Below are 20,238 nucleotides of genomic sequence, written 5' to 3'. Positions count from 1 at the left end.
GGCTCCGGATATTGTCTCATTCTTTCAGGACAAATCAGGAGTATTTACACTTAGGTCAACGGGTATTAAGATGCAAGCTTATTGAATTTATTGTTTGTGTGTGTGTATGTGTGTATGTGTGTGTGTGTGTGTGAGAGAGAGAGAGAGAGAGAAATGTTGCATTACTATCACATTATGTGCTTTCCTGTGGAAGCCTTTTGAGGGCCTTCCCTCAAATCACAATCACTTCGCCAGCAGGAGAATTCAGCTTGTTGCTGACATGGACAAATGTTCAATCTGCCCATCATCCAATCATCCAACTGGATGGATATCTTATAAATGAACTTAAACTCATTGATGAGAAAAGCCTGTTGAACACAGACATCCGCAGAGTACAGAAAAAAATCTAAAATCTTAATTTTTCTTAACAAAATAAAATTTACATTTTGTTTTTTTGCAAAATAGTTTCCTACATTAGACGTATACATGTAATAGAATTTGTATATCTCTGTATAAATGGAATACACGTACATACTCTACGTACATTTATTTATGATCAGTTTCCCAAAAGAATACATGCACTTATTTACATTTGAATGCATGTTCTTCTTAAAGAGATCAATCTGCAGTTCCACTTTGTTGTTTCTTTACCCGAAAAGGAAATGCTTTCTGTTTCTAAGGCCAAGACCTGGAACTACAGAGATGAGTGAAGGAAACTGCTGTGTTGCCATGGCAATCTTTTTTGCCAGAACAGTTCCTGTTTCCCCTGGTTTGAATAACATGACAGAACTGAGCCTCCAACTGTGGAAAGAATCTAGCCGTTTGGCAAAAAAAAAAAAACGCAGCGGCAAGATAAACAACCTAGGCAATAATGTGTAATTATTACCTTGGCTGCATCTGTCTCTTTCGCTGATTTATGTGCTCTCTCAATGACTGCTGGGTCCTTGGCTCTAAGATGCATGGATCTCATTTCAAACACGAGACCGAAGAGCAGGAAGCCTACCAAAAGGCCCCTTTTGTCCGTTGGTCTCTTTCATTTTTGTTCTGGGTGAATAAACCTTAACTGACTGGCTTGCTGAGCTGAGACCATTGTGAGCGCTATCGCCTGCTAAATCTCTGTTGACCTTTGCGTAGCGCTGTCTCCCGGCCCCTCTCTGTTTTATCGCGCGCTGGCAGCGGCGATAAGATGTATTATGAATGAGCCTGTCTCCCTCGCTCGGCTCCCGCGCGTAACGTATGCATATCACTTTGACTGCCTGCCGTTCGGCGTAAAGGCGAGGCCCCTCGCCGGAGTGGAAGTCAAGTGTTTACATAATTAACAAGGCGCGGAGTCCAAAGTCCTCCCGGTTAAATACCTACAGTATCTGCGGCGCGAAGTGCCACCTCACGTTTCCCGGGACCTCGTCCTCCCCCCCCTTCCCCCCTCCCGTCCTCTCTCAGAGTCAGCTGGCTGTGTAAATAAACAGGGCCAGGGAGCGCAGTGTTTACAGGGCGTCCGTGTGTTCGCAGAGCAAACGTCAGGCCGGCTCGGAGAGCGCCCTGTTAAAAATAGCCGCGACTGAGAAACTGGAAACAATGAACTCTGGCGAGGAAGGAAGTTGTTAAACTGCAAGCTAATCTCTCGCCGAGGCAATAGTCATTCAAGGTACTCAAAGTCACACCGGGTCTCTCAGCCACTCCCAAGCCAAGGTTATAGTGCGGTGACTGTTTACGCTACACAAAGCCTGTATGCACTGAATAGGACGGAGTGTAGCCTAGTCGGTAAGGAACTGGGCTTGTAACCGAAAGGTCGCAGGTTCGATTCCCGGGTAGGACACTGCCCTTGTACCCTTGAGCAAGGTACTTAACCGAAATTGCTTCAGTATATATCCAGCTGTATAAATGGATACAATGTAAAATGCTATGTAAATGTTGTGTAAGTCGCTCTGGATAAGAGCGTCTGCTAAATGCCTGTAATGAATTGGCTCAGCAGATGGCGAGCATCACATTTTCAGTTTAACATCTTACATATTTTATGTCATATATAGTAATACAGCTGCCTTTGTTATTTGGCCTGTTGAGGTATAGTTTTTGGTGAGAGAATTCTACAGCGCTGCTCACGTATGCAGAACCTTCCGGCCCTGAGTCCTTTCCTCTGTCCCCTGCCCCACATTGTAAAAGGAAAACGGCCACGACGGTTGCTGGGGTGAAATGGGCGTAATGTTACAGGAAGAGGTGAAAGGTCAGCAGGAAGTCACAGGCCCCCGTCGTCGTCCTCTGCGCGATCTTGGCGGTGCTCTGCAGCGTTTCCCTGCGCGACGCCGTCCAGCGTAAAAAGGCGTGGGCCGCCGTCGGCGTGCGCTCCCATGGGCGTAGAGCCTGTCCTCATCCACGCGTCGAGCCTGCGAAAAAAAATTAACCCGTTAGTGAATGTGTTACTCACACAGGAAGTCAACGTGCCCCAAAAAGAAAAGGAAAGAGAAGCAGTTCCGTTCCTCCGCTACCGTCGCAGTGACTTCTGTCCCATTCTCGATATGATACATTTGTGGTCTGAATATTATTTGGCAAGAGTGCTGTTGGTGAATGGGTAAAAACCGCACGCGCTCATCTCGAACGTTCGCATTCTCAGTGGCCTCCGAGCACGGGGCTGTGCTCTGCAGAAATCACGTCTCGGCTGAGAGTTCCTCTCTGCGCTTGCGACGGGGAGAATGCGAATGCCGGAAAGAAAAAAGAAAAAAAAACGCCCGCGGCGTGCGGCCGGGCTTTACCCCCGCCCCCGCAGCCCCGCGCCCGTGCCAAGCTGAAACCTGGCACCGCCGTCCGAACGATCCCGAGGGGGGGGGACTCGGTCGGGGAAGAACGCGTCATTATTTGTTATTGATGTTGGCCAACTTTGAGACGAGTAGCTGCTGTCCGTCGGGCCGTGACTGACCAATGACTGGGAGCGCTGAGAGAGAGAGAGAGAGAGAGAGAGAGCTGACCCGGCAGGCTGGGATCACATCCTCCGTCTGCCCTTCTGGGACCCTACCACATGGCCGCATGGAGTGGCCAGACGATACGTCCCGCCTCCTCGCCGTAGGCCTTGGTCTCGTGCCTCAGATATCCATTGCACTGTGCTGGATTTCCGCTCCGTTCCTGTTGCGCGTCAACTCAAAAATGGGCCACGCCACACGTTCATTCATTTGCATTCATCTGTAGACATTTTTCCATTGTGGGGAAAACGGTGATTAAAAGCCATTAGAAGTTGTAAGTCATTTCTGTTCAACCGTTGCACGTGACACTCGATGCATTGCAGTTCCGTCTGTTCTGCATCCAGTTGCGCTCGCGAATTGTGAATTATGGTTCCTTTCTAGTGGGTTTGTTCCTAAGCCCACGGCTTATAGCCTCAGAACGAAGAGTTTAGGAGCTTGTTATAGGATTGAGGCAATAGTTGTTGCTTTAACAAAGTAATAGTTGTTGAGGCAGAAGTAATAATAGGGGTAACAGCTGAAGTAGAAACAGTGCTTGTTTATGTGACAGTAGTGGGATAGTGGGTTGTACAGATGTAATAGAAAAATAGTAATACAAGATGTGGTTGTAGTAGCACTAGCTTTAACAATAGTATTAGTAGTAACTGCAGTGGTTGTACAAGGTGAAACATTAAAGGTGGTCTTGGTTATGTTATCAATGGAAACACACCCCCAAGGTCATTTAGCTGAAAAGCAGGACCTTGGGAGCGTGCACCTGACACAGAGGTGTGTGTGTGTGTGTGTGTGTGTGTGTGTGTGAGAGAGAGAGAGAGAGAGAGAGAGTGTGTGTGTGTCTGGTCTGTGCATGTTGTGCATGTGTGTATGCATGCATGTGTATGCGTGCATGTGTGTATGTCTGTTTACGCATGTGTCTGTGTCTGTGTCTGTGTGTTTGTGCATGATGTGCGTGTGTGTGTTTGTGTGTGTGTTTGTGCATGATGTGCTTGTGTGTGTTCGTGTGCGTGTTTGCGCATGCACTGACCCACAGTCAGTAGATGTAACGCGGTGTGCGGATTTGCCGTGTGCTACAATGCAATCTCCCCAGCCTCACCAGTAAGTACAGACAGGTGTGTGCACTTACTCACTCCCCACAGCTTCCAGTACCATCTGTCACCATCCCCAGTTCCGGCCCAAACCGCCGTACCTTCGGTCTCCCAGCTGCCTGGCCTCCGACGCCAGGCCTTCCTGCGAAACAGATGAGCCCTACTTTTCACTCCGGACCCATTTGTAGAATAATGACCGAACGCGTGAGGGAAGGGGGGGGGGGGGGTGGGTTGGGGGGCGAAAGAGTGAGAAACCAGAACAGGAGGGTGTGGATTTATGAGCGGCGAAGAGGCGCACTCTGTCATGCTAGCCTTGTTACTGGACTGGTTCTCCTGGTAGAGCGGCTAAATATAGAGCCCCTCGCCCGTTGCTGGAAAAGAAACTCACAAGGTCACAGCGGAGAGATGGCAGTCTCCTGCATCACTCCTGACAGCCGTGCTCGCGGGGAGAAAAAAGAAGAAGAAGAAGAAGAAGAAGAAAAAAAGCGCTAGGTGGTGCGAACCTGACTTAACGCAGCGAAACGCGGGCGCGTTCGCGACCGTCTTCGCTCCCCCTGCTGAGGGAGAGCGAGCGAGCGAGCGAGGGAGAGCGAGCTGCCGACGCTCTCATTAAAGGCATAACAAAGGATTGATCTTTTGTTCCTGTGTAGGATGCTAATGTGGCTCACTTGTGTGGTCTTCCGGAGCCTTCCGCAGCCAGCCCTGGGGCTGTGTGTGGGGTATGGGGGCCCAGTAGCTACCTCACAAAACCGGTTTGTTTTTGGGCCCGCTGGACAGCGACTGGCCGATGAAGCGGTAGCCATGACTTATTCATGGTTCTCCTGGCGGGTGGCTTCTAGCCTCTGTCGAAGCCTCATGTCAGATTCTCTCCCTTTGTGTTTCGCAATAGGCAGTGCAATATTAATCATAAGAAACCAAGCAGGCTGGGCTCCGTATTAGGATGTAAGAATTTTCTTTGAAAGAAAATGGTGCTTTCTGTTGAACAAAAGCATCTCTAAACCCTACATTTCAGCTGCAAGCCTTCGTCAGAGCACTGTTGTGAAAGAGCGACTGAAAAAACACTAGCTTGCAAAATCAGCTAAAAGAATTACACAAGTGTGAGTTGCACAAGTATAAATGAAGCACACTGATAACTGTTATTTTGACAGTGAAGACATTTTTGAGTTTCTCTCTCGGAGTAACGGAAGTACCTTAGCAGAACCGTGAGGTAGCAGCAGAACATAGTTTGTCCTTCGAGCAGAAGAGGAGGACATTAAGCTTTCCCTTCCTCAAACCCAGCTTTGTCAACGAGGGACTTTCCCTCTGACTTTGGCTCTGTACCGCTACTCAAGTACTCACCAACTGACGTGATTAAAAATTGGAGGCCCCAGAACGAACAAGATGGGGTTAGCATGTGGTCTTTGCGCTGATGTATCGGATAACAAATTGTCTTTTGGCTGAAGGTATATCGGTACATATTTCTTTCACTAGCACCATAAATGGGCATAGACCTTCATTCCCCTGAGAAACATGGCTTTTTAAACCAACAAGGCGTGTACGTGTGCCGCGGTGTAGCCCTGCATGCATAAATAAATAAGAATTCGGAATACGGTGGCGATGTGACAGTTGTGGTTCCTCCAGGAAGAAAAGAATGCTAGTTCTTTTCAGGAAAGACCCCAAAGAGAGCTCCATCTGTGGCTGCTGAACTTCCTTCTTCAGTTGTGTCTGTTAACAGGCCTCTTTGGGGTATTAGCGCTACAACAGTACCTCTGGGTCCAGTTCACGCGGTTTTTTTATATTTATTTTTAGCTAGGCGATGACAGCTCTGCTAGCGGTTGGGTGGGGTTGAGGGTGTAGGAGTCTCCAGGGGTGACCTGGGCCAGGTTTGGCAGATAGGGAGAGCCGAGCGTTAAAAAAAAGCGCTCGAGTCCCCCCCCCCCCGCTCGCCTTTGTTCCTCACACGCTGTGGCGAAGACTGCCGTCGGAGCGGGCGGGCGAGCGAGCGAGCGAGGCGGTTCCTCTCATCTCCCCATTTCTCGGGTTGTCTTCCTCCGCTCTTTGTTCCTCCTCCTCTCTGACGCTCTTCCCTTTCTGTCTCTCCCCGAAGCTACGGTTCCCAGGTGAATTGGCCGATTGGAGGGCTTTCTGTGAGTGATGTGGGGTATCAGAAGGCTTGCCAGCACCTGGGGGTGGAAAACAGGTCATCGATGCTCTTGACAAAAAAAAAAGACAAAATGCATCTGAGATTCCACCATCATATTTGTGTTCATGAATAATAAAAAAGAAAGCCTTCAAACAGGCTTCAACCCTTCATTTTTGGTCTTTATTTTCCTTTATCTTTTATATGCATTTGAGGTTGGCTTTCTGTTACATTTCTCTGCGTTTCGCTCTGTGTGTGTGTGTGTGTGTGTGTGTGTGTGCGCACAGTGCATTGGGTTAGCTTGTGATGTCCAACCTCTCTGTCACACCCACAGGTCTCCAGCAGGTTGACAGTATTGATTTACATACTCGTGCCTGCCGGTAATTGTCTGACATAAATGTGAAACAAGGTGGCAAGTTGTTGCATGTCATCTCTCTTCAATTTTTCATGACAACTGCTTTCCAAGCACTGGGGACTGATGAAGAAATACTGAAATATTTTTCTTGGATCGACCTGCTCTCCTGTACCTGAGATTGGTGTGTCTGTGAAATACTCATATTGAAAAAAAAGAAAAAAATAGAATCCTCTCTCAAGTGTGAGTCATAGCTTCCATAAAATATTGCCACAGATAAAACTTGTGGTGTCAGTAGCGCAATGGTACCATCTTGTGGCAGTTGTAGGAACTGCTAGCTGTCATTCGCTTCAATGGATGGTATAATTTCTTTCACAGTGTTTTCTGATTCAATTTCTCAAGCAAGCGTAGTGATATCCCTGTAACAAATTTCAATATGCCAACGTTCTGTTTTATGTGCTGCTATATGTTTTCAAAATAGCCTCTTTTCTTGCAGGTCAAACTTCCTTTCCCTGTCGATCAAATCACGAATCTTCCAAGGAACGACTTCCAAATGATGGTAAAAATGCACAAACTGACCTCAGAGCAGCTGGAGTTCATCCACGACGTCCGGCGCCGAAGCAAGAACCGTATCGCCGCCCAACGTTGCCGCAAGAGGAAGCTGGACTGCATCCTGAACCTGGAGTGCGAGATCCACAAACTGGTATGCTGTACACATTAGCCTAACGATAACGTGTGTTTGTGCGTGTGTGTGTGTGTGTGTGTATATACAAACATGTACATTTAAAATTAGTGCTGCTATGGCATAGGAATAGGACAGGATAAGAAGGAAAGAATGAATGCTCCATTAGAAGTCACATTTTTCTTCCTTACATTATTCAGGCGGTTATTAGCTGGTGCTAATTTAACCCCACATAGTTATGAGTGATGGGGTAGCATTGGCTTTATTTAGAGGGATGCTGTCCCTTTCCCACAGTGTCCCAATGTCCAAAGTCAGTAACTAAGCACATATTGAAGAAGGGACAGCGTTCTATTTGGGCATCATCAGAAGGGGCAGCGCTATATTTGGACATCATCAGAAGGGGCAAAGCTATATTTGGGCATCATCAGAAGGGGCAGCGCTATAATTGGGCATCATCAGAAGGGGCAGCGCTATATTTGGGCATCATCAAAAGGGGCGACATCCCCCACCCCCCGCCCCCCTCCCAGTGCACCCCCGGGTTTCCATGGCAGCGCTGCGGGGGCGGTCCTGCGCGGGGTACCCACGCTGTTTCCGGGGCGAGGCGGAGCGCTCGCGTGCGCACGTTCTGGCTTTGATCTCCTGCGCCGCAGCTTCGCAGGCCGCAGAGCGCAGGCGGGCGTCTCTTTCGCGCCTCTCCCCACATCCTCGATGCGATCTCGAGCCTCCTCGGTTCTCAGAGGAGCCCGAGAGTGACGTGCGATGGAAACTCCTGGTGGATGGCTGGTAATAACGGCGCCTCCTTTCCCTTCCTTGATAGATGTGCCTGGAAACTGCACAGCTGTCTCATTTTTGATGGCCCCAGCGCAACCGTTTGTTGTTTGAAGGCCCCAAACAAACTAAAGATGTTAAACATGATGACAGGTCCAGTCGTCTGATAAGCACAGACTTGTGTTCGTTAGGCCAGATGTTTGAGAGTACAACACAGAGATAGTAACTCTCCCTTTGATATTTAATTGAGGGTAGGCCCTTGTACTACGTTTTCCCCCTAGCACTGTGCATTAATGAGTCCTTTTAATTTATACACGTGTTAGTGGTCCGTTGCATCACTGTGCTATAGCCTTGCTGACAAAACCAATGCAGTTGTAAGACAGAGGCTTGAATTCAATCAATTTCTGCCCTTATATCTAGTGTTAGCTTTTTTCTTAGCTTAGTTTACACCCGCTAGCCTGTGTCTGTGAACACTTGCATTTGATTGTGAGTCAGTGTTAAAGACGACTGCAGATCCAGGCTGCACACTTCCACGGTGGTTATGACGATGTGCAGTTACTGACAGGAAGTGTAACCCCCCCGCCCCCTTTCCTTTGTGCGTGCGGCTGTTTCGGCGCAGGTCTGCGAGAAGGAGAAGCTGCTAACGGAGCGGAACCAGCTGAAGGCCTGCATGGGGGAGCTGCTGGAGAACTTCTCCTGCCTGTCCCAGGAGGTGTGCCGGGACGTCCAGCTGAGCCCCGAGCAGGTCCAGTCCCTGCACCGCTGCTGCCCCGTCCTGCGGCCCGGCGACCCCCCCGCCACCGCCGCCGCCGCCGCCGCCAGCCCCCCCGCCTCCGCCTCCACCACCAGCATCGACCTCACCACCCCCAGCTCCGGCTCGCCCACCCCGGAGCCCGTCAGAGCCCTCAAGTCCCCCCGCGCCTCGGAGGGCGAGCCCGGCTCCGCCCACTGGGGGGCGGGCAACGGGCCGGACAGCCTGGGGGGGCTGGGGCTGGGGCTGGGGCTGGGGCAGGACCCCGGGGCTTACCTAGAGTCAGGGCTCTCTTTCGATCAGTGCAACCAGACGGTGACTGTGGATTTCTGCCAGGAAATGACTGAGAAATGTACAACCGATGAACAGCCCAGGAAGGACTGCACCTAGCGGCGGCGGGCATCTTTCGCTGTTAGTTTTTATTGTTTTTTTTATTAATTATTTAATTTGTTTTTTGTTTTGTTTTATTTTTTTTGTTTGTTTTTTTTTTTTCAGAAAAACCTCCAACTCGGGGTTGGTGAGTCGGTCAGCTTCTGCCAGTGCTCTTCGTAACGATTTGTTTTTCACTTTCGTTGTCTTTTTTTAAAGGTCGACACTACAGTTGTCTTAACAGCAGCAATACTGTTCTCTGAGTATGCTCTTCGAATCCGTGACAGAGTGGGAACCATTCACAAAGACACCCACCATGGTGCTACCCCACGCCCCCCCCCTCCCCAGTAACCTCTTCAGTGGAAACACTGTCCTTATGTATTACAGTCCATTATTCACAGCAGGGACGAGCAGACCACATCTTAGATCTCAAACCTCTATGGACCTAATGTTAATAGAATATCAGTTTCTTTCTCTCTCTCTTTCTCTCTGTCTCTCACTCTCTTGCTCTCTCTCACTCTCTCTTTCTCTCTCTCTCTCTCTCTCTCACTCTCTCTTTCTCTCTCTCTCTCTCTCTTAGTGGCCCTTGTCACGGCAGTTCAGACTCAGGAAATACTCTGAATGTTTAATATTGTTCACGAGAATAAATAAAATACGGAATCTGTACAGCAAATTTTATACAGCAGCTAGACTGTACATGTTCATATGCAAAAAAGTCTGCTGCGTCTACGCTCATTTTTAGCATTTCTCTACTGAAAACCCTTAGCGCATATTGTACAGACGTTTGTATTTAAACATTCCTCTTTTGCCTTCTAGAGTGCTGAAAATAAGCAAGTAATCAAACCAATCTGATCAGAGGTTACACGGCTAAGTCCCCACACGTCAGCAATACCATTGTCTCTGGACATTTTAATGGTGAATATTTAAGTGCTTGTTCGGTAGATAGTGTATTGTATATAATATGGAGCATAGCGTCACAGCTGAAGTGTACAGGTAGCAGTGAAAGTTGCTTTTTCGTGGGGTTACATCAAGCGCCTTTTTTGCAGAGGGAAAATATTATATTGCTGTTTCCTGTCTAGAATAAAAAAAAGTTGTGTATTCTTAATCTCAGGAAATCAGCTTGTTACACACCCACACACGTGCATACACATTCATACTTACACATTAATGGAGCCCCTTGCATGTACATGGGATGTGAACATTGAGGACATTGTGTGCTGTTAACCAGTGGTTCAAACTGCATTGAACCCGTTGCTTCCTGTTGAAGATTCTTATTAAATGTGAAAACAGCTTGTGATGGCAGTTGTATTGCGGAGTAATGTTTTATAAGGAAATGTTTTGGTTTTTTTTTCTCATCAGTATTTAAAGATGACTTGTATGTGTTGAGACATTCATTGCCACTTTTATGAATATCTTCAGTGTTACATTCTGGTGTTGAAGAGTATGAACAAATGTGTACACTGAAGAATAAACAGTCCAGTTTATGCTCTTTCAGAAAAATAACTGAGGCCTACTCTGTTTAAATGCAACGTAAAGAAGTTCTCTTGGAATCCCCTACTCTAACTGGTCTAATTTCCAGCACTTTCTTTTTCTGCAAGAGGCACTCATGATACAGGTTAGCACTTCGAGAGGGTATATTTTAGATTCGGAAACCCCGAGAAATCTGTAAGCACTTAGTTTGGCACTTAAAGTGCACTTCCAAAAAACAAATTTGTTTTTGTATTTTAATTTTTTTTTCCTTATAAAGAAAAATTAGGCTAAATATATAGCCGATTTTAATCGCAAAAAAGAAGCCCAACCTTAATCCGCAATCAGTGGAAATGTTTGATCTTTGTATTAGTATTTGTTTAATACTCTAATAAGCTAAGTCAGATATCAGTTTAATATCCATGTGATAGTATAGTAGATGTCGTTTATAAAAGGATGGTGTAACAGTTACATGGAATAGTCATATAATTGCCCTAATTGTACATTTTGTCGAGAACATATATGATGGGATTGCATGTTGCCTGTAAAATTGATTTACTTCGTCTTGTTGTTTGCCTCTAGCGCTTTAGTCCTCAGCTAAAAAAAAAAAAGAAAAATTTTTCTTATTTTCATTTTTTAAACTATAATAAGATTTCAAGTGAAAAGTGAATTCATTTGGTCCTCTGTTTAACTTAGCACATATTCAGTGCTGTGTTCAAGTCCGACATTAATGAAATGTCAATTGTTTGGTGAATTATCAGTGTCCAAATACATTATCAGTTGTAACAAGTGACTTAGATACAAAAGTGAAAACAAAGCTTTACTCATAATTTGTCCTTTGTACAGAACAGTGTGCTGTATCGGGGAACAGAAAATAATTGTGATTATAGAGTGTACGGTTATATATGGTTTATCGTAATAAATGTTGTACTAGTGCTGAAGGCGAGAGAGCTCAACCTGTCACCATTTGGTGCAAGCCCCATAGAAACCCACAAGAAAAAAACTGTTCTGGCTGGACGAGTTTGACCTCATTCCAACGGTTATCAAGCCACAAGAGCTGGCATTGCAGCTGTTTGTGTGTGTGTGTGTGTGCGTGTGTGTGTGTGTGTGCCTGTGCACGTGTGGACCTGTTATGCATCTGAGAAAGTGTGCATGAGTGAATCCGAACTGTTGGATTAGGCATATCCACACAGGAAGTGGACATTTGTTGTGAACCATGTTTGCTTGGAGCGTGCAGAGCACACAAGCGGGCTTCCCAGTTAAGACCTGACCACAGTCTCCAAATTAGTGGTGTCCTGTTCTGACTTTCAGAATGTAAGGTTCATATGCATACAATTTGCTATAACGCAGAAGTGACTGAAATTAATACAACGGATGTAAGTTTAAAGGGAGACTAAAGAAAGATAAGGTTTTTCTCTTTCGCCTTTTGTGCAAAATAAATGTGGAAAAAAGCTAAGTTAAGATGTGATGTTTTAGATAAAGCACACACTCAGTAAATGTTGACAGATTTCTATGTCTGCCTGCAAATTGGCTGTGATTTTTATAATGCAATTAGAGTTCGTCGGTCTTCGTCAAATGCTATAGATATGGACATCCACAGGTATCTCTTTTCTCGTACTACTTCTGCTACTCCTCTTATTCTGACTATTGCTGTTTGGATAGCAGTGAATGCATAGCATTTCTCTATGTTACATAATTTCTTTCTGCTTCTTGCTCTGCTTCATGAAGCAGTGGTTAGGTTAATATACACTGAAGAATTGTGATGAAGAGGGGGACCTTAATTGCACTCCCTTTTTGAAAGGGGGATCTCACAATTGTCAACAAAGTCCAAGACATGGCCTTTTCGCCAAGGCTGTCCTCCCTGTGCTTTCAGTTATCGTCCTTCTTCCCGCTACTTAGCATTGTCATGGTTACAGGAAGTTAAGCGGAGGGCAAGGACACCGTTTCAGGGAGCCTAAGACCCTGCTTGGGCCCCCGCTTGCTAACTACACCCCTTTGCACTGTCATTTCAATCATGCATCAATGCGCTCGATTTTCCTACCTAAGTGATTTTCTCTGATGCTCTCAAACATTGTCTCAGGGTGCCGATGGTATAAGATTTTTTTTTTTTTTTTTTTTTTTTTAAATCAAATTCTGATTCTGGAAAAGACTTTTCTACTGTTAACTTGTTTTTGTAATGTAACAAGGTCGCTGTTTTTTATTCTCTCGGATTTATGAAATTATACCCCTTCTCTGACGCTTTCTTTTTCCCTGCTTCTGAGCTGATCCTTGCCTGTACAGACTGAAACATTTGATTTGCACAACACAGTTGAATGCCTGTGTAAGGGCTACATAAAAAAAGACTAAATAATTATTTGGAGCAATGATATTAATAATGCTTTATAGTCATTGAGCGAAAAACATTTACCTAATCGATTTCGAAGTCTCCAGTTAACCAAATCAAGGCAAAACCTGCAATGTAATCAGATTTGTTGACTGGCTGAAGTTTAAATTCTGTGCAGATTTACAGATATCTTGCGTGTTTGTACATTGCAAAGGATGCAATGACATTTTGACTAAGTACAAAGGAGGGTCTCCTTTTTCTTAGATCTTTGTGTTGTGCGTGTTTTATCGTTGGTTTTTTTTTTTTGTGTGTGTGTGTGCTGCTTTTCCAGAACATTAACACTGGCTTTCCAATTGTTCTGTTCACAGAGGAATGAAACTTTTTTTCAGTTTGCTCAACTTTATACTGGTATCCTGACTGAATACACAAGCTGAGATCATTCAAAGTGGAAAAAAAAACTAAGTATGTTTACAAAATGAGTTGTCATATTGTTTGTTTTATGAATTTGCCATGTACATAGAAATCTAATAAGACTCAATTGGGTGGACAGTCTAGTGTTTTTTAAACTGAAAAAAAAATAATTTTCATCAATTACTATGCTTCTCCATGTCCTGTCCATTCAACTAATGGATAGTAACAGAGTCAAATGGATACAAGTGCACCTCCAATGATTTGCCTTAGAACTTACAGAGGCCATACTTCACATTCAAGTGAAATGAGTGTATGCAGGGCACTTCGCCCCCACCCCCAGGTTAACAGCACGGACTTTTCTCACACTTATCTACCTGTGAAATCCTCCATACCTCTCACAACTGGTCAATGACTGTATCAGCAAACTGCATCAGGTGTTTTTTCTACATGCTTTTTACAAGGATTCTATGGATTATTGTATTGGTCGATTTCGGTGCATCATTTTTTTTTTTTTTTAATGTAATGGTTCCGCTTATAGTCACAAGGTTGTTTTATTTCTCACAGTTTTTTTTTTTTTTTTCTAGGCGACTGTTTTGTGTTAATATTGTCAAATTGAAATAGGTGTTATTTGCATATTCTGTTACTAAGAGTCTTTACCCTTTTTAATTTTTGAATGCTACATGATCCTAATGAATTTAATTACTTACACCTGTTGTAAATACAGTATTGTGAATCCCATTTTCATTCATTTCAATTGCTAGTGTTATTCAAATTACAGATTTTTTGTCTAGACACAATTTCTGTTTATGAAATAAAGAACATATCATGTATAATGCTGTTGTTACTGTTATAATGGCTTAAAGTGAAGGGGCTGAATTATCACCTGAACATCTGGACACAAACTCCAGCTGGTTGGATAACAGACTATTCTCAAAAGCAAATACACTGTCCTCCACAATTATTCACATCCTTGATAAAGATTAACAAAAAGATTGTATAAAATAAATACTACCACAACTATGCTGTTTTAATTCGGAAATATGTGGAAAAATGTGACATTTTCATAATGATTCCTAAAATTAACTAAAATTACATAGTAAATTATACAGTTATTTCCCCCAAAAAATTTCACAAATATTCATTCCACTGTTTACAGTACTTTGTGCACCCTGCCTTCACAAGGATAACTCAACTATGTTGGCTTCTATAGTATTTGGTGAACATATTGGTGGGAATCTTTCACTATTCTTCCAAACTAAATCCTTAAAGATGATTTTTGTTTTGTGCCTGTGGCCTGCCATCTTGAATTAAAACCACAAATATTCAGATTTCAGATCCATTTGTGACCATGCAACTTTTTTTGGCCAAAGTCTTTGTATTTGCTGGAGTTGATTATTCCATTCACCTTAACAGGCGCCCAAAGGACAGATGAAAAATAATTCCATGTCACCATCCATATTTCACCATAGATTGGAGTTCTTTTGCTTTTTTATTTCAATATAAATGGCCTTCTTCCAATGCTCAATCCACCACAGGTGTGTAATCAAAAATCTCAATTTTGGTCTCATCTGAGCACCAGGTGTTTCCAAAGAAAGTTCTGCTCAACACTTTTAGCACATTCCTGTGAAAAAGTTATTTTTGTTTATTGTCCTCAATAGCTGTCCTTTTCTGCTGAACCTTCCAACAAGCCTGTTGACTTGAAGGTGGTGTCTGATTGGTCTATTTGGAGACTTTTGTGTCCCCGATATGTAACCAAGTTTTGTAGCCCTTTATTTGTCTCCCAAATTATCTGCTGCACATAATTCTGGAAAATTGCATCTTAGGTTTTTTTTTTTTTTTTTTTTACTTTAGGTTGTAACTATCTACTGACTAGCGAAGGTCAACAACCCTTTGTCATGTTACTTCTGAGAATTATTTCCCTATTCTGGTGGATAACACATGGATTTTGTGTGTTACCTCATTAGTATAACCCAGTGAAACTGGAAGGCATTGGAGGCCACCATAAAATTCCCTCAGATTATGAGAAAGCACCATGTAACACATATTTTATTTCTGTTCAAATACCCTGATTATTATGGATGTGAATAATTGTGACATTAAATATAGTTTTCTGGGCAATTTTGTTCAGAAAAAAATATATTTTCTTCGAATGTAATGTACAGCAATCTTTACTCATGGTTATCAAGGCTGTGAACATTTTCAGAGGCCAATATTTTAGCTTATTAGACTCCAAACACAACAGAAGGGAAATGACTTAAAGACAACACAAGATCAAGTGCATTTAATAAAAAGTTAATTTAAAAAGTTCACAAAAGTTCACAAAAGGATCTTTAAAAATTTCACGTTTCTTTCAAAACAGTCCAGGATATTAAATGTTGCAGAATTGTATTCGTTTCAGTGAGCGAAATTGAAAGCCCTTCGTAACTGAATTAAATTTGCAGTCTTAATTTACTGATAACGTACTCAAAAATTTTAATCTGCATTCAATTTCAGTACGGACCTTTCATTATTAGAGAGATTTACATCTCTACATTTTAGATTTGAAGTGTTCGTGTTTGTCTCATCTCATGGACATCTAAAATGCCTTAGTTTAGCCTACTGCTCTTGGAGCAACGCGTCATTTTGACGTTCGGGAGGTGCCCCTTGCAAAAATAAATCACACAGGAAAAATGACATCCAAACAAAAGCCTGCAATTGCACGTGCAGTTTAAGATGCATAAAATACACCGTTTCGGACAAAGACATATAATTTTAAAAAATTAAAAAAGAAATTTACAAAAGCAAAATAACAACTTTAGCGCCACAAATGAAAATTTTATCGCAGTAAATCTTTTCTTACTGCCCGATAGAAGCAAATATGCCATTGGCCTAATAGGAATTTGTGACTTTTTTCCTTTATTCGAGCTTCATTCTTTGACATCTTCATTTCTTCATGATGGAGGATAGTTCGAGGATCATGCTCTGAAAGAAAGAATGTTTATTGGACAATATCGCTCAACACCATTTACAATATCACTTTATAAAGATTGGCATAAGGTAATGTAGCCTATATGAAAAGTAGGCTAAGTGAAACGCCGTAGACGTTCAGGTGAAAACCCGGTTACATTTCGTAAAAAGTGAGTTTTCCAGCCGACTAGGACGTAGCCAGACTATGTTCGGGTAAAACTTGAGCTATGGGGTTAACATATAGGCTAAAAAGAAAATTTAAAAAACAACTTCTGGCAATAATGATATAGTGTGATTTACATTTTTAAAAGTCAGAAACGGTTCAGATTTTAACATATTGATAAAATCAACGTCCTAAGATCAAATGCAGCTGGCCTATTAGGCTATACTTGCCATTGACATTCTCCGTCCATTGGCGGGAGGCGGGGTAATCGGTGGACTCTCTCCTTGGCTCAGACGTTTAGATTCAGAGCCGGAGCCACTTTCCAAAGCTTGGTTACTGGATGAACTTGTTAGCTTGCCTTCAGACATGCCACGAGACATGACACTGGCCTTTCTGCTGGAAGGATAGTGACCACTGTCGGGAGAATCACTTCGGTCCCCGTTCAAGCAGCTAACACGGCTCTGTTTGCGCAAAGCATTGCGCAAGGCTGCTGGCAATTCCATGTAGCTAGACTGTGATGATTGTTTCGCGTGCGGTGCTTGGCCTGAACTCTTAGGCCCATTGCTGCCATTCGAGTCATCGCTGTTGAATAAATGATCCCGGTTGTCCGAAGTTTTGCGACGTTCCATGGAGGCAAGCATGCGTAGAGCGTGGATCTCGTCTTGGCTGGGCCTGAGGAGCTGTCTGGGGTGCTGATCCGATAAATGTACTTGGTCGCGGTCCCCGGTGATGCCGTTGTGTCTCTGCATTTCCTGGCTCGGCCGAGATGCAGCAGAAGCCATGTAAACCGGAAAAGGATCCATTTGTCCATCTGGCATTATTGTTAATTGCACCATTTTGTGAGGCGATGAGTTCGAGAGGACACATACTTGCTGAACCATTGAGTTTTTCTTTGATTTACAAGCACTGTCGTCGTCTCCGCCCGTCTCACCAAATAGATTTTGCTTCAATTTTCTTACTCCCAAGTGGGAAATTTCAAGAAGGTTCAGACAGAGAGAAGCACATGCGATTACTATCATGAAGACCATAAAAATAGTTTTTTCCGTTGGGCGCGAAACGAAGCAATCCACGCTATTTGGACATGGTACCTTCTCGCACTTGTACAGGGGATCTAGTCCAATTCCATACAAGACATATTGGCCCACTATGAAGCCCACCTCCACCACTGATCTCGTCAGGATATGGAAAACATATGTGCGCAATAACGAACCCCGCAGAGGAGCTTTACTGACCTTTTTCTGCTCGTCTAGTTTTCTCAGCTCCCTCTCGATTCTTTTGTGCTCCTCCAGACTAGGCTCGACCTCTTCCAACTCCGCCTTCAGTTGAGCTTTTTTCTTAAGCCTCTCTTTCTCAAGCGCCCTGAGCTTGTATAATGCGTGACCCATGTATACCAGCGATGGGGATGACACGAAGATTATTTGCAGCACCCAGAACCGTATAAGAGAAATTGGGAACGCTTTGTCGTAGCAGACGTTCCGGCATCCGGGTTGCTCCGTGTTGCAGATGAACTCGCTTTGTTCGTCATCCCAGACGTCTTCAGCCGCAACGCCGAGAACAAGCATTCGAAATATGAAAAGAATTGTGAGCCAAATTTTTCCCACTATGGTGGAGTGAATATGGACTTCTTCTAAGATACTTCCAAGCAAGTTCCAGTCCCCCATCTTCAGTGTCACATGTTTTTGCGCTGGAAAAGAAATGTGTCACTTTAATCAACATATGCAGACACTGATTGCCTACTGAAAGCTACACTTAATGAAAAATAAACAAGTATGAAAAAATCTACACAATATAGGCCTAAGTTAAGTTAAGTGCACTAGCACTGAAATAATACATGTTATTCATATTGAACTCCTGTAAGTACTGTTGGACTTCATTTAACACTGTCTGATTTTGCTATGGAAGGGTCGGATCCAATAGGCTGTATGCGCAAAGAGAATGGGTGTCACTTAAATCACGACGTGCATATTTCGTCTCTCACAAAATAATTCCATAAAATGGAGAACCCGAGTTGTCCGTTCAAAAATTAATTGAAAAGATTAACCACTCTGTGATTAACTCTAATAATAGGCTATAGATTTGTCAATTCCAGTTGATAGGCAATTTAAAAGTCAATAGCTCGTGAAAAATTATTCCATGGCTCCAAACCACTGACTCTGAAGAAACATTTACAAGTTTCGTATAGTGTATAATGCTGGCTAAATAGGTAGAAAAACAAATCGGTGTTCATTTAACTGACAGTTTATTGAGAAGAAACAAATGGAAACAAATGTCCTCTATCAGATTAACAGGTAACTATCATCCTTAGCTCTGAACATTTTACTTTGTGTATATTTATTGCCTATAGTTTACATCCAGAATAGCACAGCCTATCAATGTCAAACTCAAAAAAATGTTTCAAAAGCTTACGTTTTGATGGGATATGTTGTTTTCTTTCATCGGTGTTCGCAAATAATCATATTAAATATAAGAGACAGTGCATTATTGTTTGTTAAAGTGTCTATATTAGGCTACCCACCGAAGTAAGAGGAGATGCATTCCCTCCGAAAATTGCTGCTGAGAATGTGCTACGGATATGTTGGAAAGTTAAAGCGCACACAATGTTCTAATCGATCCTGAACCGACTGGTCAATATCCCGAGAGTGGATCTGCCTTGAAATTGTTGACTGCAACGTTCCGGACAGAGAAAGCTACCAGCTGTGCTACCAACCCTCCCTGCGGCTTTCGAGCTGTCAATAGAGGCTGACAAACACGTGTGAATACACTAGGCCAACGTGCTCTGTTCATTCAACATTTGTATACACCTTTAATTCCGTTTGGACTTAATATAGAAAGACTACAAAAGGAGATAAACAAAGATCCCCAAACTTGTAAAAGTTTATGTGTAGCTGCCTGAATTTAAGCAGTCTGAAAATTCAAACGATGGGATACTCTCTAGTGCCAGACACAATTATCAATGAGTCACGTCCGATTTCACGGTCGGCCGCTTGATGTGCTATTTTAAGGGCTGGGTACTGATGCAAGTCAGATAGAAGCTCTCATTACACAACAATCGGAATTGGGTTCAATCGTGTTTCATTATGTAATAGGCCTATGTACATCCCCGACAAAATGTTACTGTACTTTTTTATGACACAGTGTAAACAAGCTTTCATTCGTTGAAAGAAACCAGAATATGGAACAGAAAAGGTGATCAGTGAACCGCATATTCGAACTTGGTACTTCACCGTGCAGGTGAGATCTGATTGTTTCTAAATATGCTCACCATGCGTGTTTGCAATATTTTAAATTCAAGCAGGCAGACCTCCGGAAGTCGGCGTCGATTTTATGAAATTAATGGCTATTAAATGGCGTAGAATGGAAGCATGTGTCTGTCTGACTCCAAATGTGTCCTTAAGTGGTGTGCGCATGTGTGTGGGTGACTCCACTGTTTTTACAAATTAGTATTGCTTTTCAGACACAATTCTCTAAATTTTCTAAACGGGAGAACGTATGGCCACAGACAAATATATCAACACTGAACATAATTGCCTGTTGAACCCACAGGACTGAAGTCAGTTTGCTTGACACACCAGCTTGAAATTGCACTGCTTGAGGATCCAGATGAGATGATGCCATACATTTAGCCACGTGTAAATTGAGTGCCACTGCTGATACTGTTCAGCATTTTGACTAAAATGCTGACAGGACAGCAAGATTATATTACTTATTCTGCTAAATTAATTTCCATATATCCACAACATAATTCATTACCAATATTTAAGCAATGTTACACTATGTGGAAATGTTTCACATTGTTTGTACTTCAACCCAAAACCAGTTTTAATACAGTACTTTACATTTATAAGCTTATTTGTCCAGCACAGTAAAATAATTTCTGT

The 20,238-nt window shown here is 43.3% G+C and overlaps 2 protein-coding genes across 4 annotated transcripts in view; one reads left to right on the top strand and one right to left on the bottom strand.

Annotated features, from left to right (window-relative positions):
• bach2b (BTB and CNC homology 1, basic leucine zipper transcription factor 2b) overlaps positions 1-14,084 on the top strand; it is an 84,099-nt gene extending 70,015 nt beyond the window's left edge. For both annotated transcript variants that reach the window (XM_064339958.1, XM_064339957.1), the window contains exons 4-5: positions 6,977-7,183; positions 8,550-14,084. In XM_064339958.1, coding sequence (XP_064196028.1) covers positions 6,977-7,183; positions 8,550-9,071 — 729 coding nt within the window. In that variant the 3' untranslated portion in view covers positions 9,072-14,084. The remainder of the gene's footprint in view (positions 1-6,976; positions 7,184-8,549) is intronic.
• A 1,421-nt stretch (positions 14,085-15,505) lies between these two features.
• Positions 15,506-19,177, bottom strand: gja10b (gap junction protein alpha 10 b). 2 transcript variants are annotated; one of them, XM_064339955.1, is made up of 3 exons: positions 18,767-19,177; positions 16,591-18,044; positions 15,506-16,212 (listed from the first exon to the last, which is right to left on the bottom strand). In XM_064339955.1, exons 2-3 carry the CDS (start codon positions 18,019-18,021, stop codon positions 16,174-16,176), a joined length of 1,470 nt encoding a protein of 489 aa, XP_064196025.1. In that variant the 5' UTR covers positions 18,022-18,044; positions 18,767-19,177; the 3' UTR covers positions 15,506-16,173. The 2 variants fall into 2 exon arrangements, with proteins under 2 accessions (XP_064196025.1, XP_064196026.1); XM_064339956.1 differs by having other exon boundaries at positions 18,876-18,916.
• Between the last annotated feature and the right edge of the window lie 1,061 nt (positions 19,178-20,238).

This window comes from Anguilla rostrata, chromosome 6, assembly GCF_018555375.3.
Source record: "Anguilla rostrata isolate EN2019 chromosome 6, ASM1855537v3, whole genome shotgun sequence".
Taxonomy (NCBI): Eukaryota; Metazoa; Chordata; class Actinopteri; order Anguilliformes; family Anguillidae; genus Anguilla; species Anguilla rostrata.
This window is presented reverse-complemented; position numbering and strand designations above follow the sequence as displayed.

Coding starts and splice junctions, on each gene's coding strand:
- gja10b (XM_064339955.1), bottom strand. CDS start 18,021: ATGGGGGACTGGAACTTGCTTGGAAGTATCTTAGAAGAAGTCCATATT. Junction 16,213..16,590: donor ATGGACGGAGAATGTCAATG/GCAAGTATAGCC, acceptor TCTTTCTTTCAG/AGCATGATCCTCGAACTATC.